Source organism: Ambystoma mexicanum, chromosome 6p, assembly GCF_040938575.1.
Source record: "Ambystoma mexicanum isolate Mex_15411 chromosome 6p, UKY_AmexF1_1, whole genome shotgun sequence".
In the NCBI taxonomy this organism is placed as follows: domain Eukaryota; kingdom Metazoa; phylum Chordata; class Amphibia; order Caudata; family Ambystomatidae; genus Ambystoma; species Ambystoma mexicanum.
In genome coordinates this window covers 868,912,252-868,940,248 of record NC_090935.1, presented here as the reverse complement: position 1 = coordinate 868,940,248, position 27,997 = coordinate 868,912,252, and the positions used below count along the sequence as shown (strand labels likewise).

The window sequence follows — 27,997 nt, the reverse complement described above, 5'->3', positions numbered from 1 at the left end:
TTCAGCAAGTTAAAAACTAGTACTGGGTCTAAAAGGTGATTTAGAGAAAGGACTATGTGTGGGGGTGAACAATCAATAGAGTTGATGTTACGACTACCACACCAAATGACAACGTCTCCACTTACTGAAATAACAGTGTCTGTTATTTGGTTTGCGTGCTTCCTTAAGAATGTCCATACATTTTTGAGGCAGTTGGAGATGCCCAAACTCGATGACTTCAGGAGACAAGCTGCTAACTTGAGAGTTTGAGGCCATGGGTGCAGTGTTGTCCCCTGATCCTGGGACAGCATGTTGTAGGAGAAAGGCAGTTTCATTGAAGGGCAAAGTCACATTCACATGAGAAGCGAGAAGTACGGTTGAAAAGCCCACATTGGTGCTACCCGGATTAGTTTAAGTTGTTCCTGGTTCATCCTGTGAATTATCCGGTTGAGGAGAGGAGAGGAAAAAGCGTAAGCAAATTTCCCTAACCATTTGATCCCGAGGCAGTTCCTCTTGGACATCTTTTGGGCATACCTGGAAGTGGAGTCTGGACATCATGCATTCTCCAGTGTTGAAAAGCGTTGATATGTGGATGCCGTCATTTTGGTAAGACGTTGTGCAAAATGTGTTTGTGTAAATGCCACTCGTGTTCCACGGGTAGCTTAGCGCCTGTGGTCGACACAACTGCAAGAAGATTGTATTCCCCTGGAACGTGTTGTTACAGGAGGAACATATGTTTGACTGCCCATTTCCAAACATTTTTTGTGCCAGCTTGGACAGCCCTGGGGAGTGAATTCCCCCTGCTTGTTTATGTAGAACATGGCCGTGGTACGGTGTGTTAGGACCTTAATGGTCTTCACCTGTAGTTGTAGAAAAGCTTTCAGGGCTTTGAACAACGCTAGCAGCTATAACAGGTTGATGGGTTTGTTTGCTATCGACTGAGACCATGTGCCGTGCACTGTCTGGTGTAGAAGGTGAGCCCCCCAACCTGACTTGGAAGAGTCTATGGTGAGAGTGGCCACTTCTGCGGGGGGTGGCACATTTATTCCCTCTGAGAAGTTTTTCTTTAGTCCACCACTGAAGTGATAGAATGAGGACCTTCGAGACACCCACTAGATCGTCCCAATGACCGCTTGCTTGGTACCATTGGCTCGAGCGTCACTCTTGCATAGGACGCATGAGCAGACGGGCATGGGCATGTGGTACTAGAAAAATACAGGAAGCCATCATTCCTAATAGATGTATGGCTCTCCATACGGTTATATGACTGGCTACGTATTGAGGGATCTGGAACAAGATGTTTTGGACCTTCTCGTTGGAGGGGAAGACAATTAGAGCTGCCAGGAATTGTTTTACTTGGCTCGGGACAAGGCTTGACTTATTTTCGTTCATAGAGAATTTAAGTTGGAAGAGTTGATCTACAGTCTTCTGGGTGTTCTCTAGACATGCTTGAAGTGGGTCTCCTGTTATGAGCCAGTCATCTAGATAAGGATACACCAGAACAGACTGTCTGCGTAAGTGAGCTGCTGCCACTGCCAGAACCTTGGTAAAACCCCTTGGGGCAGAGGAAATGCTAATGGGGAGTGTAAAGACTGGAGGGTGTATCTGTACTTCTGTCCTCTATTTGGTTGGGATAAAGGAACAGAACACCCCAGCCACGGTTCTCAATATGTTAGCTTCGACAGGCAACCAAAGCTTAAGCACTCAGGAGGTGATTCGGGCTGTTCTGTAAGTACAGTGAGTCCCCAGGCCCCCACAAAGGAATGTCCACAGACTATGTTTGGTGATAACACAGCTTCTTTATATAGAATAAGGTTCAGTAGAATATATGCATATAAAAAAATAAGTTGTACTCCGGAAGTTCTATTCAAAGTAATGGCAAATATATAGAGACTATATCGTACCACTCTAGACAAACTCAGCAAAAACGCACCAACTGTTGACAGTGTAAAATAGGCATGTGAATTCTTGAGTAAGGTGTACTTTCATAGAACCAGGAAGAAAAGCATGTTAAGGTCAGAACATAGGCAGTATACTTTCATGAGGCTCAAATAGTAACACTGTGTGAGGACCCCCCCACCTGGGCAACCTGTAATGGAAATGTTAGGGAATACCTTATCTTGTCTTTTACAGCCCAGTGCAAAAATACGTAATAATGCGCTGCTTTCTTTTTGCAGGTTCTACCACCCGAATGTACCTGAGATGCCACAGGAGAACAGGATCCAAGATGACTGATGACTCCTGAGTCTGGAAGATGCTCTTCCTTGTCACAGTACCTTTGGTGCCTTGGCAGGCGAAGTGGCAGGGTTTCTTGGCTTCATGCGACCGGACCCCTGAAGGATGGATCCCCTTTTCAAGAAGTAGTAGCTGGGATGTCGTGGCCAAAAGAAAAATAGGAACCAAGTACTTTCAGAAAGGCAGCAGTGGTCTCCTTTGGATGCCGATTACTCTGCTCGAAGGTGAAACTTGCCGTGGACTCGGAAAAGGCCTGGCTGAGGAAGAGAAGGCCCCTCAGGATCTTGGATGCCTTTCCATGGCAACAGGTGCAGTGGCAGAAGTAGGTGTCAGGTTTCAGGATTTCGCAGTTCACTGACTTTTGTATCTTTAGTGCTGCAGCACGGATCTCTGGATGGCTTTTGGCGACTTGGACTCGACCACTGGACTGGACTTTGGAACCTCACCAAGGCTGGACCCTTTGGACTTCTTCAGATTATGGTGGTGGGAAATCCACCGGCAGACCTTCCTATGTACACAGTGAACTGGAATCTCCTTCGGCAGAGAAAAAGTGGTCAGATGTCTTGTCAGGGATGTCCCTTGAAGGATTCTTTTATCAAATGGAACTATCGCAGCTACGGGTGTCAGGCAGCACTATGTAAGGTTACGCCCTCTTCTGGACGGAAGACAGCAATCTGGTCTCCAGCAGTCTGGAGAGCACTCCTCTGCACCCTGGGCAACACAACTGGACTTCTTCGACTCACGATGTCCAAGCACTTCTTTTTGGACTCACGAAGACCCCTTCTCTGGACAGAAGGCACATGGGACTGGCTTCCAGGGCACTTCAGTGGAAGAGTAGCAGGTGCACGATGGTCCCTCGTAGCCCAGGAAGAGGTCTCAAACAGGTCCTCTCATGGATCAGTCCCTGGAAAAACACAGAAGCTTTTGGTTTGCGTGAAGAAAATGCAGCAGCAGACTCCAGGGAACAGCTTCTTCTTGGTTCAGCTACAACTTCAGTTTCAAGATTTGCTTCAGAACAAATTGGTGAATGAGCGGTTATGCACATTTGGTCCCTATTCACTCAGGCTGAGCCAGGCTCAGCAGCCAATCATTCACAAGTGCATTCAGGCAGGCAGGCAGCCAATCAGGTTCACAGGCATTCAAGGCCATTCATCCCACCCAGACACCCATAAAAAAGAATGTGGATTGGGGTACACAAGCAGCCTTTCAGCACACTACACTGCATTTACTCCAGTTTCAGTCAGGAATGTCTCGGGCATTGTGTCACACACCACACCCAGACACCCACAACACAGAATGGGAGTTTATTTCAGACTCTATTCATACATGTCCCACCCCAAGGGTGTAACCACGACACACAGCCGCTGGAAGAGCTCCTGTCAGTCTGACAGGAGGCAGCTTCAGAGTCATATATGGTATTTCCACCCAACAACCAGTCAGGAGGAAAGGGACAGAGGCAGGGCTTCCCATGACTTTGGGAAACAAGGAAAAGGGCAATAGAAAACAAGGCGCCACAGTGATCATCTTGCCCCACTTCAGGAATCCACTGGTTCCTACATCAGGGCCTGGGTGTCCCAAAAATGGAAGTCACTCAGAGCCACTGCCAAGTCAGCATGTAGTTGCCACCAGCCCATACCGTGCTCTATGGGCAACACAGAGGTGCCCAGAAACACACACCCCTCCCATGGGTGCCCTACAGGTATCCCATGGTGTTGTATACCAAAAGGAAAACATGAAGAGCTACACACACACACACACACACACACACACAAGGAGGCCCTGTCCCTCCAAAGGTCATTTCCGGCATCACAGGGAGTACTTTGAACCGATAGTGAGTGTCCCCCAGCTTCAACCTTAAGTACTTTCTGTGCGCTGGTAACATAGAACTATGAAAGTGTGCATCTGTGGCCATGTAATCCCAGTTTTTCAGCAGTGCAATTACTTCCTGCAGAGTTGTCATCCTGAACCTTTGAGGCTTGACATACTTGTTTGCAGGATGCAGATCTAATACAGGGCCCATAGTTAGATGATCATTTTTGAGTACAAGGAAGTCTATTGAATAGATATACCCTAATTTACCTGATTCTATTGGACAAATTATATCGCTCCCTTTTGTAGCAGGGCCCCTACTTCTGCTTAAAGAATGAGGAGATGGTCTGGAAAGATTCTTCTGGTTTTTTAATCGGGTGGTATCGAGATGTCTGGAGAAACTCAATACAGTAACCCTTGCCCACTGTCTTCAGCACCCACTTGTCTGAAGTAATCCCCTCCAATGCGTGGGCGAAGAATGTTATCCGACCTCTGGAGATGCATGGGAGGGGATCCGGACCGGAGAGTCACTTGTTGGCAGGGGTAGGGAGCCTCTGGCGGCTGCACCCCTGTTGAGGAACTTGATAGGTGCTGGACGATCCTTGATTAGAATACCAGGGAGAACCTTCGGTGCCATAAGAGGCATGTGTGGGTCTGAGAAAGATTGCCCTTGAGAGGAGTGGTGTGTGTTTAAAAACCCTGCACTGCACATACGACCTGCTGGAAATTCGGTTTAGAAACTTCAGAGTCTCATGCTCTTTCTTCGCTGTTTCGGGTTCACCGCTTTCCACACAGAGCGGACTCCTCTATTGGCTTATTGATAAGGAAGGCCTGTGTCTCGGGTTTAAAACCCCAATTCTTCAACCAAGCGTGGTGCTAGAGTCCCTTCCGCTAACACCTTAACAGCTGTCTCGCCGGCATCCAAAGTGTTCTTCAAAATATTCTAGGTGACCTGCTGTCCTTGTACAATAAGCAAGCAGCTGTGATTTGGAACACTCTGCAGTCCATCCTGCACCAGCCCCCATTGGACATCACTAAAGCTGATAACGTGGGTATTGTAAGCCGCAGAAGATGTAATCTGTTTCCCTAAGGCATGTTATTTTACACGGTCCTTGTCAGGAGGAGCCTCAGCTGGAGACAAACAAATGCTTGTCCATTTCCTGGTTGTGGTGAGCACCAGTGAATCTGCAACTGAGTGTCTTTGAATATAGAGGGTTTCCAAGGGAGCAGGCCTGAAAATGTTCTCAATGTGCGGGTTAACGCTTGTGTAAGAGAGGGCATGAGTAAAGAAGGGGGGATACGCTTCTTTATGGAATTAAGAATGGTGATTGACAGGCTTTGTCTCTGAGGATATCCTCCACAAAGTCAGAGTCTGGCACTGCCTCTTGAGTGAGTATTTTTAAATGATCCGCTGCCGTTTTAAGAATGTTATTAAAGAGCAGCTGGTTGTCAATAGGAGTAGTCTCTCTGAGTTGTACGACAGGCATGGCATCTGCAAAGATGGTGTCACCTTAGTAGGAGTAGTGGGCCAAGATCCCTGGTCATCAGCATCAAGCCATCCATCTGGATCCTGGTAGACCGGATCTTAAGTCTCATCTCCCGGGGCAGGGACATCAAATAATTATTTATCCTGATCATACTGATCACCTTGAAAAATATCCCCTGAGGGATCAGTTAATCTAGGTACAGGAAAGGTAGAGTGGAACAATTGGGGGACTGAAGTCTTGGAGACTTGTAGGGCGTAGGGTGCTCACCAAGGGAATGAGTACTCTTATCAAGGCTGTCTGAGAAATCAATAAACTCAGACCTTTTCCATACATTCCTCAAACCTTGCCCTATTCCAGGACCCTGTAGTTGGAATTTCACGGAGTGGGAAAGCCAACTACTCTTGAACAGGACTTTTCTGACCCTGTAAGGACTGTCAGAGCAGGGGTGGGGTGGGGGAAGAGGCCTAGTCATATGCCTGAGGTAAAACTGTGGATGTCTGGGGGCCAAGAACCATGGGAATATCGCTGTGTGTCTTAGGCACATTCTACCTGCATTTAGGGTGAGTTTTACCAGAGGATGCGCATTTCGACATGTCAAAAACAGGCGTCAAAGACTTAGGGGGAGAATCCTGGGAAGTTGAAGACTTTGAACCATGCACTAAACGCAGCAGAGGTGGAGAGGATTGAGCACCGGAAGGTTCACCAGTTGTTACTGCAGATTTCGACAGCCTGCAGGTGCAGTCTGCTTCTTCCACGGTACCGTAGAGCGAGGACGGGAGAGGTGTGAGGGGGGGTTGCGTTATGTGCTTAGCCATGGAGCATGTGTGCCCTTGTCACCAGTGGGTGGTCTCCCTGTAGCAGTGCGTTTGACATGCCTAGCGGGGCTGGTGATGGGCATGTGGGAGTCGGAAGACTCCTTAATGTCTTTGGCCTCCAAATGGGAGCCGTGGCTGCTGGAGATTTCCTCGCCGATGCAACAACGCCAACGGGGGAATGGGCTTCGGCCTCCATTACGTAAGACGCCCATTGCTTTGTGCGCCTTTCTTTAAGTGTCTTAGCCTTACAGAGTCGATAGGCCTTGAAACACTGCTCCTCATGGACACAAGGCAAACAGTTGTTACATTCTTTATGAGTGTCCCCCCCAAGGAAACTTCCTATTACAGGAAGGACAACATTTAGAACGAGCATTGGCAATGCCAATAGATTTAGCGTTTACTGCTATTCTTTGCACTTTGCATTTATAGGCACCTAGGTGCAAGGAGAGTGCAAAGTTTGGAAGGTAAATAGAACGTGTAGGGGAATAAGTAAGTAGTAAGGGAGGAAGCCATTGATAAAGGTTGTCATCGATGATGAGCAAGAGGAAATATGAGCAAGTAGAGAGAGAGTGGGTGGTATTGTGGGTGGGCTAGAGAGTGTGGGGGTAGGGTGGGTGGGTTAGAGAGAGTGGGGGTAGGGTGGGTGGTGAGAGAGAGAGTAGGGGTAGGGAGTGGAGGTAGAGTCGGTGGGTGGAGTAGAGAGGGTATGGGGTTGTAGATGGGTGTAGAAAGGCAATCTGGGGAGGTTAAAAAACCCAGATCTGCCGTGCTGGCAAAAATAGAAAAATGAAAGCCTTCTCTCTTAAGAGAGCATGGCAAGGTTTTTCCTAAAGCATTCTAGAGCGCGCTGCGTTTCACTGCTCGGGCTCTCCTCCTGGACAAGGCAGCAGGGCTAAGCTAATGTCGGGTCTCTAGGCTAGCTAGCCTTTTGGTTGTAGCCCCTCAAGTTCTATCCGTGGCTACAACCAAAAGACCCAGGGCATTAGCCCCCTCAGTCCCATCCTAGCAACATCTCTGCAAGGCAGTGCATTAGGCCACAATGTGCAGGTCTGGGTTTTTAATACGACCCTATGCCGTCTACAGGTGACATTGCTGACATTAGAAGCTAATCCCAGTGCCATGCACCGGACGCAAATCCTTGTGATTCCAGGTACACATTGGTTTTCCTTGTGCCTTTGGCATATATATAAATGTGTAAACCTGCACAAATCTGGTCTATGTAGTGTTGTCAAATGTTATTGGGTCTTGTGTACAGTGACTTGTGACCTTTGCATGCACTCCCGGCACTCTCCACGTAAGAGAACTGTGTGCCTTACACAACACTGCCCTTGGTTATTCTCTAGTGGATTAAAAAAAACCCTGTTTTCCCACCAATCAATCACATGGGATTACAAAGAAGGGGTCCCTGTAGAGGCGTGAAGGGCTCTCTGTGCGGTATCGGAACGTATACCTATATCCTTAGCCACCCCGGATCCTAGGGTGAGGTAGTTTAACTTAGCCCCAGTCTCCGTGTGTTATGGTGTTATTAGTCCTCTATTTTGCTCTAAATGCCTTGGAAGGTGCCGCGTCTCCACTGTGATGGGACAGCCCCTTCCTACTGCCGTCTCTGGGGTGGCATTAGACAATTTCCTCTTGAGTGCAGTCTCTGTGATATTAGACAGCTACTTATTCTCCTGCTCTGCCAGTTTCTCATCACCTCCAGATTCTCTGTAAACTCGTTACACCCTCTACTACCCCCCACCCCCCATTCCGGGATCATGAATCTGCTGTTAAAAAGACCCTGTGACAATGAAAACCTTTTCTCGACAGAGCTACACCCCCCCCACCCCCCAGCCACCCACATTCTCATAGCTCATACATGGCCATTGTTTGCAGGAACCTACCAGAATTTTATTTAAATATGCTAATTTTCCTGCCGCCTCCTCCAGCTCATTTGCTTTCAAGAGAAGTTCAGAGCCTGAGGACCCTTGTTAGAGCTGTGGAAAGTTAGGAGCGGTGAGTCCCAATCATATGGACCTTGGTGCGTAAAACCCCATCAATACTTTCTTGCATGGTAGCGACCCGAGGAGGGCAAAGAGTGATTAGAGAAAAACTCTTCTAATTCGGTCTCATTCGCCGCCCAAGGGGGCAATTAAATCAGCGCTGGAGGTGGGTGGATCACCATGCAATGCAAGCCTGTGATCTTGGGCAACAACTTTATGCAGTCAGCTTTATTTTTCACAGTATAGAAACACACTGTTACACATATTAAGGAGATAATTCATTATTATTAGTATACAGGAAGTGACCAGCACTGGTCTTCTCTGAACTCCCTTTTCTGTTTTTGCATTATTTTCACAGTCCCTCCCGCCATAATGTCGTGAACCTGGCTTTCATGCCTCCCAATTCTCCCGTACCTCTTGAAGCAGACTGTGGGCAGCGTGGTCAGCCCTTCCTTACACATGGTGCCTAGTGTTGTATACGAGTGTGGGCGGCTTAATCCATGGAAGTTAATCTTACGTGTACACCCTCAGCCAACTGAGCTGTGTCTGTGCAGACTCAAGGAGATCGCCAGGCTCCTCTAACTGAAGACTAACCCAGCCCTGTGTCTTTGAAGCTTCACTGAGGGATCCTCCAAGCACTGTGTGTGTGAAGGGTGACCCGTCTTTATACCCTGCAGGAGTCACAGTGCAAGGAACAGGGGGAGGTCAGTGTTCATTCCCTGGACATCATTCAGGCACAAAGCAGATCACACCCAGGGCCCTTCCCTCCTGTCAAGCGGAGCAGCACAGCCCCCTTCTTCGTGCTGTACTGGGGACTGGCAAGGCCGATCCAGCTCGTCAGAGGCTATGCCCTCAACAGAACCTATTATGGCATCTCAGACCTCCGCCCGCACCCCCAAACCTCGTCCCAGCATTTCATGCCTCCAAACAGAATGCCATAAATACCTTGTTAGGGAATAGTCTGCCACAACAGATGAGCGTCGGCAGAGGGCTACTCCACCTGACACCTTCTTCTGGCCAGACCACAATGATGCTGCCCACGGGGGTTATTGGAGCCCAGGGATGGAGGCTCTGCGCTAGGCCAAGGGAAGAGTTGCCAGGTCAGGGGAAAGGAGACCAGACGGGAGGAGACAAATTACACAGCCCAGCCTAGTGCCCGTCTCAGTCTCCTCTTTCCACTAATGGCCACAGCGTTCGGTTTGGTTTCTCCTCTGCTTCTGGCAGCTACGTCCATTGCAGCTTCCGTGCACAAGCTGCACACAGCCAGGTAGGTAGACCGCTTATGCCCCAAAGCTGTAAAACGGCATCCAGCAGCTCCCAGAACAGCAGCAGCCTGTGTAGGCGCAGTCCTCCAGCATCACCTGTGCTGTTGGGCGGGGTTGCACACAGTCGAGTAAGAGGAGCCTTTAGATTTCTTTGCCGATTCCATTTGTCCCAATTTACAGATCACTCTGCGGTGGACTTTAAACATAGTCCGTCAGAAATTCAACTGCCAAAAAACATTGATGCATACAAATAAGTTAGTGAACAAGTAAGACCCGAACCTACTAAGAGAAATGAATTGATTGCTCTTGTTTCTCATTTGGAGAAAAGGGTCATATGGCTAGAAGTTGTCCCAAGAACCTAAAGGACGAACCCATGAAGGTGGGTTGGATGATAGCATAGGAATATGATATCCTTCCTAATGGTGAGGAAGAGATCGAAACACTGAGTAATTGTTACTGTCTCTCAGACCTGTTTACGAACGCATGAGATAGTTAGAATAAGCTATTACCCTGCAACTGCTTTAATTGATTCAGGCAGTAAACAAACAGCAATACAGGCTGACCTCAAAGCAACAGAAGACATGGAAAAAGGAAGGCGAGTTAGAGTAACATGCATACATGGGGACCAAGAAATGTATGTCAGGACTCCAGTAGCAATTAGCATCTGAGACAGGGAGGTCCTTATGAACTCAGCTTCATTCCTGGACTCCCGAGAGGTCAAAATAGGAACAGACTTTCCAAACTTTCACCAAATAGCAGCAAACAGTCCAAGAAAATATTTCCCCTATGAATAGGTGGGAGGAGGGAGAAATGGGTGAATATTTGCCCACCTGCGATTGGACAACCCAGAAAGAAGAGGCTTAATAACCCCAATTCATCAAACTTTAGGAAGAGCCCCAGTAGGAGAAGCCAGAAAATAAGGGGAAGGGTATTTGACAAATCCCATGTCGTCATCACTGCTTAGAAAGAGGATCCCTTTACCATGAGGCCATGTTGGTGAGGAGGCTACCAGATAGTCCCCCTGGGGGTGGTACTGAACGAGTGGATCTCATGGGAGGGGGAAATCCCATTTGGGAATAGTGACGACCATGTCAGGTGAACGTGGTATTCCCACCAATCACCTGACCCTAGACCTCCTTCCCACAGTTACCCCACGTTTCCTTCACCACATTCATTTCCAAACCTACCCTATGTACCTTTCTAAAGTAGCACAAATAGAGAGTACCGAGATGATGAGGAGTTGTCATAGTGAATTTCCACGTCAACACTCACTTAGCACTCAGATGAGGTGGGAATGCGAGGAGCCATACCGAATAACCATTGAAACCACTCTCACCAGTCTAGTGGTTCACAAATAGTGATTGGACTAAACCAGATAAAAACCAGAGAGGAACTTGACAGGTCATCACGCTCTCCCTGGCAGAACCGTGAGAGCCAGAAGTCCAGGAGCAGGCGCGTGCTGACCAGGAAGGAGAGCAAGTCCGGGGCTGGTCTAGGACGTGAGGACCACGGGGCCTGCAAGGGGACCAAGACTCCAGACGCCCCACTGGTCCGGGAATTTTCGAGAGTGCCAACGCATGCGGTTCTCAAAAGGAAGACGACTGCGGAGCTGCCGCAAGGAAACAGAAGCTCTGTAAAAGTTACCAGAGTGCCACGGACAAGCCCAGCTACCTCAAGAGAGCCAGTTCTCATGCAAGCCATATGGTAAGTTACGCAGGTAGCCGAAAAGGCTCTGAAATCTCAGAGAAGTGGGCGTGAAGCATGGAAAGGTGGGCCTGGGACCCCAATGCAGTGGGAGGAAAGCAAGGACGTACAAGGACTGGTACTAAGGCTTGGCAGGAGAGTAAACCAAGTCCACAGAAGGGAAAACTAAAGCCAGAATTGCGGATCTGGGACTCACACCCAAACAAAAAGAATTAGGACATAGTGGAAAGTCCACACAGTACTTGGCAGGTTAATGAACCAACTCTGTACGACCCACTACAGCTTGGGAAGTGCACTCTCCTTCGGCGCAGAACCTGGTGAGAGGGAAACGGGTCTGCCCACCCGGGTCAGGGACCCCACTACAGCTTAGTGAGTACATTCAGGCAGTTCTTCTTCAGTGCAGTGTCTGGTGAGAGAAAGCTAAATCTGCCAACCAGGGTCGGAGACCCCAAGGAACTAAGATATAAACCTCATGAAGGCTGGGGAAAGGGATACATTTCCCCCCACAGCCAAGGACTAGCTGAAACCACTTTTAGGAAGTCTTACCAAGACCAGAACTGCCTTTTGGACCAAGGGAAGGGAGTCACTCCTCTGGCTCATGAAGACATCTTCTTTTATTTAGTTTGTTTAGTGTGTAAGGGACAGAGTTAGGATTTTGACACTGTGCATTGGGACTTTTACTTTGGACATTCTGACACTAGTTATTTCGGTTAAGGCAGGGAAACCCCTCTTAGAATTAGGGCAAGCTAGGGTTTTCTTTTCCTTTCTATCTCTGAATACAAGTTTATAGCAAACACTATGAACCCTCTGTGTCAGAGTCTTACTTCTACACCCTTACATAATCCTATCCGCAGTTCAGCTGCTCTTCTGAAACGTTTGCACCACCATGCCGTGGGTTCATGTCCGCTCCACCCGATGCCTCTTCGTGCCAGCCATGATGCCAGACTAGTTTATATCAAGGCGCAGTACAACGTGACTTCAGATGAACTCTTTTTCTCTACCACTTTGACTCTGCGTGACCGCAGAACTAAAGGTGCACTAGCAATTCGCCAATTGAGACAGATAGGGAGGGCCATAAGGAATCCGTGGGAGGAACATCCATCAGAAAGAACATTACAGAGGCAAGTCATTTGTTGTAATAACGATTTCCTTCCTCCCATGGATTCATCATCTATTATAGACTCTCATAGCAGCACATGGATCTGGACGAGGGAGGAAAGCAAGGACACCAACTTACACCAGAAAACTCTGGAGGATTGTCCTAAAAAATGAGGGTCCTGCCCAGACTGTGAATCCAGGGAATACATTTTAGCGAATGTTTACAGTGAGCCCCACGTAGCTGCCTGGCAAATATCCATAACAAGCCACCCTTCTCTGCAGGGCAAAGGTGGCAGCCATTTCGCTGGTAGAATGGTCTCTGAGACTTAGGAACGCCCTTACCTGCCAGAAATTACAAGACAGAGGAGATAATATAGGGTCCAAAGTGCTCTCAGAGCACCCAGTTGAAAATGTATCATAAATTGACTTAGTGGCGTGCCTCCAAGCTTGTATCTCAGCCTCTCAGTAGCCAAGCATGAAGGTTCAGGTTGCTGAGTACGGGATAGATGACCCGGCTATCTGACCGGGAGAGCAGATCCACTCTGCTCACCATGGCACCTTCTGAGGAGACTGCTATGTCCAGCAACTCTGGGTACTCTGTTCTCCGGGCCCAGTCTAGAGCCATTAAAACTAAAGTGGTCCTGAAGAGGCCCAGCCGGAGGACCAGCAGAATGACAAGGATCGATGGGAGTGCATAAAGGAGGTTGAAAATCCGGTGGACTGTCAAAGCATCCACCAGAGCTCCCTGATGAGGAAACAACTTGCACTTCGTGTTCAGTGGTCTACTTGAAGGATCCCTGGCGGAAGATGATCTCCGGAAAAACTTCCTGGCAGAGGTCCCACCAGCGGAAATCTATCTGCTTAAGGCATGCAACAAAACATTCGCTCTTCCAGAAAGATGAGCCGCTGTCAGACTGTTCTCAAGAACCCAGAACCTTAGTTGCATTGCTTCTGTGCAAAGAGGCAAGGACTCTGTACCACTCCTCTGCTTGTTGAATTAGTGCATGGCTACTCTTTTGTCCGTAAGCATCAGCACACATCTCTCTTTCACAAAGAGGAGGAAGGCAACTTGGGCCAGCCTGATCGCCATCAACTCCAGCAAACTGATGCGCTCTTTAGAGTCGGAGGCTGACCCCAGTGTGCTAATAGTCAGGTCTAACAGGTGAGCGTCCCAATCAGTCACACACATCCATGACCACAATCACCTGAGGCCAGGGTTGACTGGAACAATGTGCCTTTCAGCGGGATGTTCCTTTAGGACCACCACGCTAGGTCTCGAGCAACTCTACTTGATATCTGCAGATCTGACATGCGACCCTAAAACTGCTATCACTGGCAATGGAGCATCCTAATGCAAAGTTGGGCCTCTAGAACCACTAGACTGAACGAGGTCACAAAACTCAGCAGATGCAGAAAGGCTGAGATGGGAACTTTGCCCTGGGATTGGAGGACATGTACCATCCAAGAGATGTTTGCACCCAATCCCCTGGCGGAAAGGGTTCAAGATTGCCTGATGAAATGGAGAAAATGGGACAGTGAAACATGGGACTTTCACAACATATGTGCCGACCTCAGTAGAGAGTGCTAAGAGACCTCTAGCACCAGAACTTTCACCGCTATTATGAACGGTAGCAAGGTCTCCTCCTTGGGTCCTTCGTCCAGGACGTCCGTCAATTCAAATTCGACCTTTGGTCTGAATGGGTCCGATACCCCAAGGGTATCAGCAACCTTGGCAAGCTTGTGGCAATGCAGTGGGTCCCAGATGGAGCCAGCGGCGTCGTGAGTCCTGAGGCAGTTGCTGCCGGTGCCTTGGTGAAAATATCAAGCATCTTGAAGCATAAATTCTGCCATTTCTCCAGGGTGAAGCATTGGGTGGAATACAGCACCTGTTGTCGATTTACAGCAGACAGGCTTCGCTTGTCTCTCAAGAAAAGCCAAGCAAAATCCTCTTTGCGCTCTCTTATGCCTTGCATTCCTCTGCATGCTTGTGTCTCCAGTACATGCTCTAGAATGACTACTTCAAATTTGTTTTCATACTCTGAATTTGGTATTCGTTACTCTCTCCAACTGAGCTATTTCTGATAAAGGGGTCTCATGATCAGTTTAAAAGAAAATTAGAAATATGCAGGCTGCATTCACTAAATAAGTATGAACTTTGCTGAAAGACAATACCATTACTATTCTAGGGAGCTAGGGTCTATTGATTTATTTCCCAGTATACCCAAGTGTTACAGTAGTTATTCCTAACGTCAACATTATTTACGAGCAAGAGTTCAAGGGAAATATAATGTATGTAACTATTATTGTAGGATTTCCATTTGCAGAGAGGTGCTAATTAACCCTATTGTAAATGGTAAACTTGTTTGTGACACAGAAACATCACGCTCATTGTCATGTGCCATTGTAAGTTATGTTGATCCGATTTTTGTCTAACCCCCTAGAAAACAGACATAAAAAACATCATCAAGTGCTTAATGCTACCTTATCAACTATGTTCCTTTTCTCCAGTAGGATTCTGAACAGGTTGGCTGTGATTTTGTTATCCTGTACACCTTGTCCAAGACCACGGTTGTCATCCTGCATTAGTCGACGGTCCATAATGACTTCCAATTGACCTAAGGTAGACAAACGTTTTATGTGCAATTACTAACCTGTTATTGAAATCCACTTCCCAAACAATATTTTTGACAATAACGTTTAAAGAAACACCAGCCATCTTTATTTTAGGCTGGAGTTTTAGGCAGTAATGCAGGCCCAATCACACAATCCCAACATTCTCAGTTTAAAACAAATGTTCTTTTATGAAGTCTTGAATAGCCTAGAAGAAGTAGATGAACAAGTTACTTACCCCTGGGAACGTTCTTTCGACTGCATGTGCCTCCCAAGTATTCCTCATCTTTGATATCTCCAATATCCAGCTTCAGAAATCATTTTTCGGCAGAGGGTGCTGTGCGTCGATGCAATCGACTCGATGCCCCTCGAGCAACTACATCTCAAGGATGATGTCATCGAAGGCATATATATCACGTGCAGAGGCCATTGGCTTCCGTTCTGTTTTTTCGTGTCATTCTCAAGAACTACCTGCATCAACACGGGTTTGACCATACTAGTCTCTGAAGGAGCGAAGTTGTAATAGCATGGGAAATTATTTTGAGGGGTAGGATGGGAGGGCGATGAGGAATACGTGGGAGGAACATCCAGTCGAAAGAACGTTACCAAGGGTAAGTAACTTGTTCTTATAATGGATTGTGTCCTCCCACGTATTCCTCATCTTTGATAGACTCCCAAAGCAGTGTTTTTTTTGGTGGAGGGAGTAAGAATTTTGCCATCAATGGTTTCCATGAACAGAATGGAGGACAGCTTTGCCAAAGCTTCCATCTTGACTTAGGGTAGAATCAAGGCAGTAATGCTTAGTGAAAGTGTGTATTGTAGATCACAAAGCTGCCTCACAAATGTTTTTGATCGAAATACCTCTTTGGAGAGCAGGAGTAGTAGCCATGCCCCTAGTTGAATGGGCCCTCAAGCCTTCTGGAGGATCCTTGCCCACCAGCCAGCAGCAATCTGAAATAGCTAGAATAATCCATCTGGATAAGGTCTGACATGGCAGTTTAGATTTAATCAGAAAATACTTGTCGACAATAGCCAGGCAACATCAGCAAACCATCTAATTTGTTAATAATTTTTTCTATCAACTGGGCACGACTACTTTATCAAGCAGTCATGTCAGAGCACCTTCCAAAGTGATGATGCATGTCCCCTTTTCCCTCCCACAAAGACATCTCTCCTTGCTCCATACATTTTGAATCATGCAAGGATGACAGGAATCAGAAGAATGGTTTGGCCTTTTTGAGTCTCATTGCTGAGAGGCAACTTGATTCCTTAGGAATTAGGGGCACATGTTATGTTTTGTCAAGTATACTTATCATATGACATTTATAACACGCCTATATACAAGTGTTTCAAGGCACGACAAGGGAGGGCAAACAGAGGGAGGACAAATAATCTTATTAGGCATAGTGACATTGAGACTGAGCAAGTACAGGGGAGCGTGGAGGGGAAAAGTGCTAGGGGAGAGGAAGTGGGAGGGTGCACAAGTGCAGGACAAGGAATCAGAGCAAGTAGTGCAGCCAACAGGTGGCAACTGCGAGTGTTAGAAGTTCAGACAACATATGTCTAATAAGTGCAGGAAAGGGGACTGTAGGGTTACAGATACAGACCAAAAGTGCAGGGTGCCAGGAGGCAGGGCGGGTATGCAGCTGGACAGGCAGGGACCTGGGCCCAAATTCAGAGGGTTGCCTGGTGCCCAGTGCATGTATCAGACAGGAGGTCAGCAGGGGAGAGGAAAAGAAGGCAGACGCAAAGAGGAAGGGTCTTGAGGTGCTTACGGAACCGGAGATGGTTCTGCTCAAGTTTCAGAGAGGCTGTTCCAGAGGGAGACACCAGCTGAAGAAAGAGATCTGTCCCCAACTCGTTGCTTGGAGAAGCAACTGACCCTCAAGGAGTTGGAGGAGCCATGAACTTGAGTAGGAAGATATTTCCGTAGAGAGAGTTGAGGTATTGCGGTCCCAGGCCCCAGAAAGCCTTGTTGACTTGGTCCTTGCCGCCAATGGGAGCCAATGAAGAGATTTCAGCGCTGGAGGGATATGATCCCTGGGCTTGAGGCCAAGGACAAGCCTCTCAGTCCTGTTCTGGAAGAGTTGTAGAGGACGGAGAGTAGAGGCAGGTATATTTAGAAAGGAGCTGTTGCAGTAGTCTAGCTTAGAGAGTACCAGAGCTTTGGAGACAGTGAGTTTAGGAAGAATACCTCTGAGACGGTGCAGCTGGTAGTTTGACTTCTTAGAGACATCAGAGATGTAAGGAGAGAAGGAGAGAAGGAGAGTGTGCAGTCGAAGATGATCCAGAGGTTCTTAGCCTCACAGGTGGGAGCAGAAAGCGGGCCCAGAGTGGGCAGCCAGCGAGTGACAGGGAAGGAAGGTGCTGATATGCCAATGAGGAGGATCTCTTTTTTACTGGCATTAAGGCAGAGCTCATTGGCGGCACACCACTCCTGGATTGCAGACAGACAATCCGACCTGAGAGAGGCGAAGAGGCGGCTGAGGGGAGCCTGAAAGCTAGATGAGTTTCATCTGCATAGCACTGAAAGTAAGTTGGAGCAGAGAGCAGCTATGTGGTGGGCGGGAGGTGCCAGGTATTGGTTGAACAGCCTGGGATAAAAATTGGACCCCTGGGGAACACCACAGGTGGGGGTGGGGGGGGGGGTGGGGAGGGAAAGAGAAAAAGAGAGCGAAAGCGAGTGAGACAGAGACACAGAGAGAGGGCGAGAGAGAGAGACAGAGAGACACAGAGGGCGAGAGAGAGAGAGAGAGAGAGAGAGAGAGACAGACAGAGAGAGAGCTTGAGAACCCAAGTTGGACCTGGGACGGTCGGTCAGAAAGAAAGGAGGTCAGCCAGACCAGGGCCTGATCAGCGATACCCAGGTTATCACGGAGCAGGTTGAGCAGAATGGCATAGTTGACAGTATCAAATGCAGAAGAGAGATTGAGTAGGATTAGGCTAGAAGGGTTGTTAGTATCAAGGTTGGAGAGCAGGTCTTCACCCATGTTCAGGAGAGCAGTTTCTGTGCTTCTGGATGCCCTGAAGCAAGGCTGATGGTCATGGAGGCAACCAACAGATTTGGTGTGAAGGTTTAGCTGGGAGATGGCCAGCTTTTCCAAGTGTATGCCGAGAAAAGGAGTAATGAAGATCAGGCGATAGTTAGCTGGACAGGAGGGGTCGACTGAGGGTTTCTCAAGAAGAGGGTGCACAAGGGAGTGCTTCATGCAGGGGAGGGGGATTAGGGAAGGTTTCCAGTGCCTAAAGAGTGGTTGCACAAGTCTGGCAAGGCTGGAGTGAGGGTAACAATGTGGTCCTTGATGGTTTTGGATGAACAGGGAAGAACCTGTTTTGATGAGACTTTCATAGATCGAACTGGTCTAGAAACCTTGTCAGGGGTGAACAAAGGAAAGAGAGGAGGGAGGAGGAGAGGCAGTCGTTGGAAGGCCAGAGGTACAGGCAAAATTGGAGGAAGAAGGAGGAGAGAAAGAGATGGTGGACAGAATGTCCTGGGTTTTTGAGATAAAATGTGAAGCCGATGCCGTGCAGAGGGCCTGGTAGGGGACAGGAGAGGTAGAGACTGCAGCAGGATTGTCCAGCTCCTTGCAGATTTTAAAGAGTTTGGCCGAGTTGTTAGATGCTGCAGAGACACGAGCTTGGAGGTGAGCTCTCTTCTTGGTGTGGACAGAGAGTCAGTACTGTCTTTGGAGCAGGCGGCAGGCCAGTTTGTCAGAGGGTGCACAGGATGCCCGCTATTGTTACGCTCACCTGGTCTCTGCGGAGGCGTTGGGGTATGGTTGCAGCCCTCCCTGAACTTGAATCACCCACTTCAGGCCTCTCCCTCAGTAGAAAAGCTGTGAGCGGTGGTACGTGGTGATACTGCTTCTGCATGGAGATAAGAGTGTGTGAGTGTGCCAATCTGATTGTTGTACCTCTCAAACCCTTGACCTCAAAGTCCGGTTTCTGTGAGCATACGCCGGCCCATGAAGCTCACCTGTGAATTATGGAAGGTAAGCTCTCTGTCCTTCTACTTCTGGAAGGGGCGCGTTGAATGGGATGTAGTTCCTTCACTGATCCTTGATAAGTATTATTCCAGTCCAGCTGCGACTATGCTTCTCCTTATGATCGGTAAGTCTTTCTTGAGCTCTTGTGACGCTGTTCGTTCGGTTTAATGTCTTTATATGTTGCTCCTATTTATGCCGCAATAATGTTTTTCTTCAGTTTTCTTCCATTAGATGGAAATGCAGCCTCAATGCAGCTGTGAGACGCAGCCGGATGGAAGATGGATGCTACCGCAATGTTCGACAGCAGGTAAGTAATGGTTTAAGGAAAAGAGCAAAGTATGGCGAAGCGCAACCTTAAACTGACTGTTTTTTCGATGTCTAACCTTGTCTTCTGTTTTCCCTTGTAGGAGCAGTTGTCGACGATGGAGCGTGTTGTGCTGTGGTGCCAACATGAAGATTTCGGTGTCCCGGTAAGTGTAAAGATGAATACTTGGTTCACCGAAAAGATGTACAGGTAAGAACAGCTTCCCCCAGTTGGTAAGTATGCTGGCAGGAAGCAGGATGTCCAGGAAGCAGGATCTGCAAAGGTAAGTCTGACCTCAGGCGACGGTGAGCGTTACGCTGCTTGCAAGTGCAGAATAACGCGAAGCGTCTGTCTTGAGGATCGGGGCAGTTTATATAGCTGAGATCGTGGGCACGCCCATTAGGGCCGGCTTACCAGCCACACCCTGCCACTTCTAGAGAGTGAGCACGTGCAAAGGCAATCCATTAGCAGCCACACCCAAGAATACACTTGGGGCTTCTTAATGGATGGAATGTTCAAGGTTAATGCATCTGAAGTGCTACGTCCATAATAAAAGCCTTCTGGTGTTAAATGGATGTTCTTGTTTTACTTTTGTTCATGAGTCTGGCGCCAAAGACGCCAGGACAGTGTCCACCCAGGTCTCCTGTGCATGCAACCCCTGCATGCCTGTGCCCCTGACTTCATGACCATGACAGCCATCCTACACTTGCGTTTAAGGGTGACAAGGTCTGAGTCATAACACGAGTTGCACTTGGCTTTGGGCTTCAAGCGGATCCTCATGACAGGGGCAAGTACATCAAGAGTGCCAGAGATTGAAGAATGGTGGTTGTAAAGGGCTGTGCCAGGATGTGAGTCAGCTAGAGGTGAAGGAAAGGAAGAGAAAGTGGCGGCGAAAGCCTCAACCGACACACGCTTCATGGGTCAGATGACTGAGAAGGTGGGTGGCAGTGCAAGGACTGGGGTGTGGAGAGAGAGAGAGAGAGAGAGAGAGAGATCACTCCAGGATAGATGAGTGCTGAGCGGGTTAAAGAGGGGGAGGTCTGAGGAGATCAGAACATCCAGGGTATGCCCTTCAGAGTCAGTCAGGCCAGAGGGAAGAATAGAGAGAGAAAGAGAATCACAGAGGTTGCGAAAGAGTCCAGAGGAGGGACAGGATGCATCCAGGTGGATGTTGAGGTCTCCAATGAGGAGGAGGAGTTGAGTGGTCGCAGCCAGGAGGCCAGTTCCGACCACTCGTAGAGGAAGGAGGTTACCTGACCAGGTAGCCGGTAGAGAGTCGCCACATTGAGAGAGCGGCCAGGAAAAAGAGAGAGCCTGCAGACCAGCCATTCAAAGAATGAGTAGACCTGCATAGGAATGATAGAAGCAGGGATCTATTCGGGGAAGATCAACGCTACATCCCCTCCACACCCCCGTAACGGTTGGATCTGGGCGTGGAGAGGATCTTGTAGCCATCAGGGAGGAGTATGTCAAAACTTGTGACAGATCTAGCCGTGAACCATCCATGTCTCGGTAAGACCAAGAACATCAAGGTTGAGTGTTTGACAGCTGAGCGAGAGTTGAGAGAGGCAAAGTGGAGAAGGTTGCCACCCTTGAAAGACTTCCATGGAGGGGTACAGGTCAGGGATACGCCCTGTGGAAGTATAGAATGAGCCTGACGGAGGGCAAAAGAGGAAGGAGAAGAGGGCAAGGGCGCCAAGGAGGAGGATGAGGGAATCAGAGAGGTGGCAGAGGAGGAGGCAACAGTGATATGGACCTTAGGGCATTAAAGCTAGAAAGAACGAATAATAGCTGTTACAGCAAAATAAGTAGTGTGTCTTAGGGGGAATAGTTACATTTTTCACATCAAGTTAAAAACTATAGTTTGTGTCTGTAAGAAATTGGCATCCCCATACTTCCAGAACCATAAGTACACCTTCTACAGAGCATCTCTTACATTTCAATGTACTTATTACTACAACCAGCATGTGTTTGCAATGTCCGTCTTGTGGTAACAGTAAAAATTTCCTGGTGGCACAAACCAGAGCAAACACCTCTGCTGGTGATGCCTGTGGTTGCTGGAAAAAGATTGATCAACACTTGCACACAATCACATGTGACCATGAAAATCTGAAACACGCTTGCGCCTTCAATACATAGCGACACAGATTATTTAAGTTTTTGCATTTTCAAGTATGATATTGCTTGTTCATTGATTTAAACTACTGTTTAGCTTTACCAAATCACTTTCTACTTATTGGTGAAATTATAACATTTTAAAATCTGCTACACCAATCGAAGTAAGTGTTTTACATTATTTTTTTTTAATTCTTTATTGGGTTTTAGATAACATTACAAACAAACAAACTAACACTTCATAAATAAACAAACTAAAAACAAGGCTGGCTGTCGGTCCCAAGCGCAGGTGTTCCTCCGCCTGTTCCGTCTTCGAGTAAGCAAGGAATCTCTTTGCTTTAAGGTGTCTCTTTCCCCGCAGTGGTTTTGAAAGTGTCTTAGTTCATGGCCCCCCTGGCTTGGAGATTTGACCTGCGTTTTTCTCCTTTACCGCTCCTCCTCCCTTCCCGGCTCTTCCTCTCCGCTCTCCTCCCCGTTTTCGAATAAGCTCTGCATCAGTGAGTTCCATGCCATTATTTTTTGTCCTGTTTCCCCTTCACCTTTCTGTACTGCCCTCATCCACACTGCCGTTTCAGTCATCGCCCATTTCTGAAAATCTGCCCACCATGAGTCTATCCTCGGGCCCTCTCTCGATTTCCAAGCCATTGCTATCCGCTGTTTGGCTAGTATGCATATCAAGTCTCATTTTTGCGAGGTGCGACCTATTCTTGCCTCCTCTTGGGAAGAGGCCCAGCAGGTACATTTCTGGATTTCCCGCTTGTATTTGGAGTCCACTTCCCGCCACCTTGCTTCTGATTCCATCCCAAAAGACCTGTCTCACTGGGCAGGTCCAGAACATGTGTATCATGTCCGCGTCCTCTTCCGGGCAGCGGGGGCATATGCGGGGATCTCCCAGCTTCATCCCATTCATTTTCTTAGGTGTGAGGTACGCCCTGTGTGTAGTGTATAATTGTGCTTGCTTGAACCTTGCGTTCCTTGATACTTTTTTGGGGTATCGCAGTGCCCTCGCCCATTCATGATCACGGAGGGGTCTTCCTAGTTCGTCCTCCCATCTCCCTCTTGTTTGTAGGACTTGTGAGTTCTTGGATTTTAGCAACTGTTCGTATAGCCTGGAGGTTGTGTGTCCCCTTCCGATATATCATACCATGCATCTAGTTCTCCTCCTGTGTCCTCTTGTTCTGGCCACCTCTTCTTGATTGTCAGCATCATTCTATTATATAGGAGGAATTGGCCTTCGTATATGTCATATTCCTCCACCATATCTCGGAACTCTGCCCATTGGTCTTCCCTCCTCAAATCTCCTATTTGCGCTATTCCTTTGGCTTCCCAGTGGGATCTATACTTGGAAGTGTATGTATCCTTGCCTATTATTCCTGCTAGTGGAATCTGCAGCGAGCAAGGATCTTTGGTCCTCTGGAGTCACCATGCCCTCGACCAGAGCTCTGTTGCTAACCTAAGCATGTTGGGTAGGGGCTTGAGCAGAGGTTTGTCTATCCATGGGATTTCCCATAGGAAAAAGGATCTCAGTGCTGGTTGCAAGAGTATTTTGTCTATTGATTCATCTTCTCCCAGCCATTTAACTACGTATTGCAGTTGCCCTGCCAGGTAGTATCTTTCGAAGTCCGGTACTCTGATCCCCCCCCTCCTCGTGGTCCCTCTGCAATGTTGTCATGGCAATTTTACACCTTCCCCCTCCCCATAGGAACCTCTGTGTCATTGTGTTCAACTTCATGAAGAAAGCTCTGGGTATGGCATGGGGAATGTTCGTGAAATAGTATAATAGCCGTGGGAGTACTACCATTTTCAGGATGGCCGCACTCCCGATCATCCCCAATGGGAGTGTCTCCCAGAAACCCATGGCCTTTTGTATTCTATCTAGGGCTGCCTGTGTATTATATTCGTGTGACTCTGCAGTGTTGTGGTGTATCTCTATTCCGAGATATCGGAAGGAGCCCTGAGCCCAAGCTAGCCCCATATCTGGGAGTCTGTCTAGGGGGACCGGTCTTAAGTCAGCCAAGGGGAATAAGACCGATTTCTCTCTCTTGATGGCTATACCTGAAAGTCTGGCGTATGCGTCCACCGCCTCCAGTAGGCAGGCTAGGTTTTCAACAAAAAGAAGGATGTCATCCGTGTACAGCGAGATCTGATGGACCACCCCGTCTATGTTTATCCCTGTGTCCCCATACTCTGCCCGGAGGAAGACCGCCCACGGCTCCAGAGTCAGTATGTACAACATCGGTGACAGTGGGCAGCCTTGTTTGGTTCCTCTGTATATCCTCCAAGCTTTTGAAATGTGCCTTCCCGTTTTTACTCTCGCTATAAGGTTCCCTGTACAGCAGTCTAATCCATCTGAGAAATCCCTCCCCCAAACCAAAGTGGGCGAGGACGCTCAGCAACCACTTCCAACTCACAGAAACAAAGGTCTTAACGGCGTCTAATGACACTACAGCGCATTCCCCTCGCCTCTGATTTATCTGTTCTATCACATAGTGTAATATGCGGAGGTTCCATGACGTGTTTTGCCCTGGGACGTAGCCCGTTTTGGTCCGAGTGAATATAACCGATTTCAGACGGTTCGCTAGAACCGTTGTAAGTATTTTGGAGTCCTGGTTGATGAGGGAGATCGGCCTATATGACGTGCATTCTACTGGGGATTTCCCTGGCTTTAGGATCGGGACTATTATCGTTTCCGACATGCTATTTGGCAATTGTGCTTCCTCGTATGCCTCCTGATATGTTTCTAGCAGTTTTGGGGCAATGGTACTTTTGTATGTCTCGAGCACTCCCCTGGGAGCCCATCCGGGCCCGGGGTTTTACCCGAGGGGAGCTCAGAGATCACCATCTCAATTTCCTCTACAGTAATCGGGGCGTCCAATAGTTGGGCCTGGTCTGCTGTCAGCTTCGGCAACCTATGAACAGGTTATTTATATCTTCCTGATTCCTAACCTCTGTTCCTGTATCATCATTTAATACTGCTATGGGGTCCCTCTTGTTGTCCTGTTTGGTAAGCCACGCTAGTAGTCTACTGGGTTTATCCCCTTCTGCGTGCAATCTCTGTGTATTTCCCATAATTCAGATTCCCCAGTTTCTCCCAGAGAACTATGCATCTCGTTCTTAGCTCCAGTAGTTCCCTGGGTTCCTGGCCCGCCCTTTCCGCCCTTCGTTCCTCTGTTTTAACCTCCCTTTCTATTTCATCCAGCTCAGCCACGATTGCACCCTTCAACCCTGCCATTTTCCCAATTACCGCCCCTCTTATCACCACTTTGAAGGCGTCCAAGAGCGTGGCATTGCTCTCCACGCTCCCCTCATTTTGTTCAAAGTAATCTTCTATCACCTCCTGCAGATATGCCTCAAATTCGCCCTCTCCTAGGGCTTCTGCGCGGAGGCGCCATGTTGGTATTGGGGTTTTTCTGTGTATGTGCGCCCATGTTGCCAGTATCGGGGCGTGATCTGAAAGTGTACGTGCTTTAATGTCGATTCCTGTGAATTCTATCAGAGAGTCACTGCCAGTGAATAGGTAATCTATTTGTGTAAATACCCCATGGGGTGCCCTATAATGTGTGTACCCTCTCCTGTCTCCATGTGCCTGCCTCCAGACATCCACCAGCTGCAATCGTGTGAGGTACTTGTGAAACTCCCTGGCAGGGGGTGCTGGCTTCCTGTGCTTGTCATCCGACCTGTCGAGAAGCGGGTTCAAGGTGCAGTTAAAGTCTCCGGCTCCCCTGTACTGAGCCAGTTTGGGCGCTAGATTCCTGAAAAAAACGGTGGTGTCGTGGTTTGGGGCGTAGCTGTTGATCAAGCATATTTCCCTGCTTTCAAGCATCCCATGCACCAGCACCATTCTCCATTCCTGGTCACTTTCCTGCTTTATTAGCTGGAACGGTACTCCTGGTGCAATCCATATTAATGCTCCCCTTGCATAGTTCGATTATGTTGTGCTGTATACTTGTCCTCCCCATTTCTTGGTCACCCTGGCCTGTTTATCCGCTGTCAGATGGGTTCTTGTAGCATTGCTATCTTGACTTTCATTCTGTTCAGCCAGGCGTACACCCCGAGTCTTTTGACATAAGCATTGAGTCCTCGTACATTCCAGGTTGCTATAGTTATTTCATCAGGGCCCATATTTGTATTGTTTACTCTGGCTCTGTTGTCCCATAGCCTTCCATTTGTGTTTTCCCCTGTTTCTTCTCTTTCCATCCGGTCTTCAGGGCGTGCCTCTTTCCCCCCCCCCCCCATGTCCTTTTTGCCTCTGCGCTTGGGGCGATTTCCTTTGTTACATTGCAGTCTGTCGACCTGGTACCTGCTCCCTCGAGCTGTTCCATGTACATATACATTGTTCCTTCCACCTTTGACTCCGTGGGCCAGCCGGCCCACCTACAGCCAACCAACACAAACCATAACTTTCAAACTAACGCCCAGCCACCCTCCCCCTGCTCGGGCCTCGCTGCTTCCCTTGCTCTGTCCCTGGAATAGGGACTGGCTCGTCGCAGCGTGATGCCTCCAAACTGGCATCCGAACTTATAGAACTTTCTGAATTGGGGGGTGATTTTCCTGTGCCATCCCAGCTGGGTTAGAGCGAGTCACTCCTTCGTGCTATGCATCTGGCCTGGTTGACGTCTTGTTCCTGGGGGTCTGTGCTCCTTTTCACCGGGGCTGATCTCATTATTGTTCAGGTTTCTCCGTCCCTGCAGGGGGAGGCCCTGCTGGTCCATCCATATGTGGGCTTCTCCCGTTGAGTCAAAGAACCATGATTTCCCTTGGTGTAGTACCTTAAGTTTGGCCGGATATAAGAGGATGTATCGCACTCCTGCCGACCTGAGATGTTCTTTGGTTGGGCCGAATCTTGCTCTTTGTTGCTGGACCATGACCGTATAGTCAGGGTAAATAGCGATCTTAGAGGAGTTCCTTATAATCTCTCCCCCTTCTCTTGAGAAAGTTAGTATCTTCTTCCTGTTCCTAAAGTTCATGATCTTGGCAATCATCGCACTTGGGGGGTGAGGGGGCACCCGGCCGTGGTCTTTTGGTCAATGCCCTATGTGCCCTCTCAACCGCAAAGCCCTGGGACAGTGATCCGGCACCAATCTCTTGGAGCAGCATAGATTCGACATTCTGTGGGATCTCTGCCTTCTTCGCCCTCCGGAAGCCCGATTATGCGAATATTATTCCTTCGTGCCCTTCCTTTGCGTCCTCGGCCCTCTGGTCCAGGATCTTGATCTTCCGTACTGCCTCCGACATTTGTGTTTGTGTAGCCGAAACGTCCGTGATGTTTTGCTGCACTTGCTGTTCTGCCATTGTTACTCTTTCTGTTAAGTTTCTGGCGTCCAGCCGAAGAAGGCCCACGTCAACCATGACAGTGTCCAGTTTGTTCTCTAGGGAAGCCTTGAGGGCCCCTATCGCTGCGTCCATATTGGCTTCAAGGGATGTTTGCAGAGCGGCTAAAGCTTCCAGGATCGGTCCTTCCGTAGTGTTTCCTGCTTGTTGTCCAGTAGCTGAGGAGGCCATTGCCGTAGTAGGCTGGGCAGGTTGTTTATTTCCAGGTGGTGTAGTGAACGTTTCTATGCTGGTCTGCTTTGCCTTCCCCTCCGTCTTTCGACTTGGCATTATATCGTAGGGGCTCACTTTGGTGCAGCCTGGCCCTCAGTTAATACGGATCTGACCGTGCCCGGGGTCGTCGCTTCCTGGATGTCCCCCTCTGTGCACACGGTTTCCCTTCCTGGGTCTCCAACCGCTGCTCCGGGGTGTTTGCCGTTTTTCAGGCCAGCCGCTCCCCTCCTCCTCGGGCTCCGAGCGCCTATTTGTTCCGGGGAACTCCTCGCTTGTTGTGCGAATGTTCCGGCGTCCTGTCTGCCGAGTTAGAGTCCGCTCTCCCGGCCGTATATGCGCCTGCTGTCTGCCGCAAAATTACTGGTCTATGTGGGTCCCCTTCCTGCTGCCGCCTCTTCCCGCCTTGCGGCTGTGATGCTTGCGGGAGGGCGATACAGTCCGTGCGCCGCCTCACCGTATCAGGGTGGGGCCCCCGGCGTGCTCTCTCCGCTTTCACCGCTTCCGCGTCTTTATGAGTGGCCGGGCCGGGCTCGTTGCTGGGTCGCCTGTGCCGATCGTCGATCCCCTTTCCGGCAGACCCCTGGGCCAGCTGGATGTTGTTTTATCTCTGGCCCGCAGCTGCACGCCTGTGATTTCCTCGCTCACAAGGCTCTGGCGTTCTCCCCGGCCGTTCAGCTCCTCGCGCCCGCCATTTTGTTTTGTGCGGGAAGCTTCTTCTTTTGCCTTTTCTCTGCAATCCGACCTCCGATTTCCTTCGAGAGACTCAGCAAATGTTCTGCAGATATTCCGACGTCTATTCTGTCATTTTCAGATAAATCCCCAACGTTTTGGTACCAGTTTGTTCGGATCTTCTTCAGGCTCTCGAAGGAGCTTCTCAGTCGTGCCTCCTACCGCATGGCCGCCAAGCCACACCCCTCAAGTGTTTTACATTATTTATGTGGAAAGCATGAGACATATGTCTCAACAATTTTAAATAAAGTATGTCCAGTGCTCTCATCTGCATTTATCTTAATATATCTCTGCTAATTTTCTTTTTACATCTGTGATCAAACAGTTTTGTTTAT

General features: G+C 48.7%; 1 protein-coding gene across 1 annotated transcript in view; it reads right to left on the bottom strand.

Annotated features, from left to right (window-relative positions):
- Nucleotides 1-27,997, bottom strand: part of MAN2A1 (mannosidase alpha class 2A member 1) — a 1,346,034-nt gene that overhangs the window by 116,798 nt on the left and 1,201,239 nt on the right. The window contains exon 19 of the mRNA XM_069625484.1: nucleotides 14,856-14,989. Within this exon, the coding sequence (XP_069481585.1) occupies nucleotides 14,856-14,989 (134 nt within the window). The remainder of the gene's footprint in view (nucleotides 1-14,855; nucleotides 14,990-27,997) is intronic.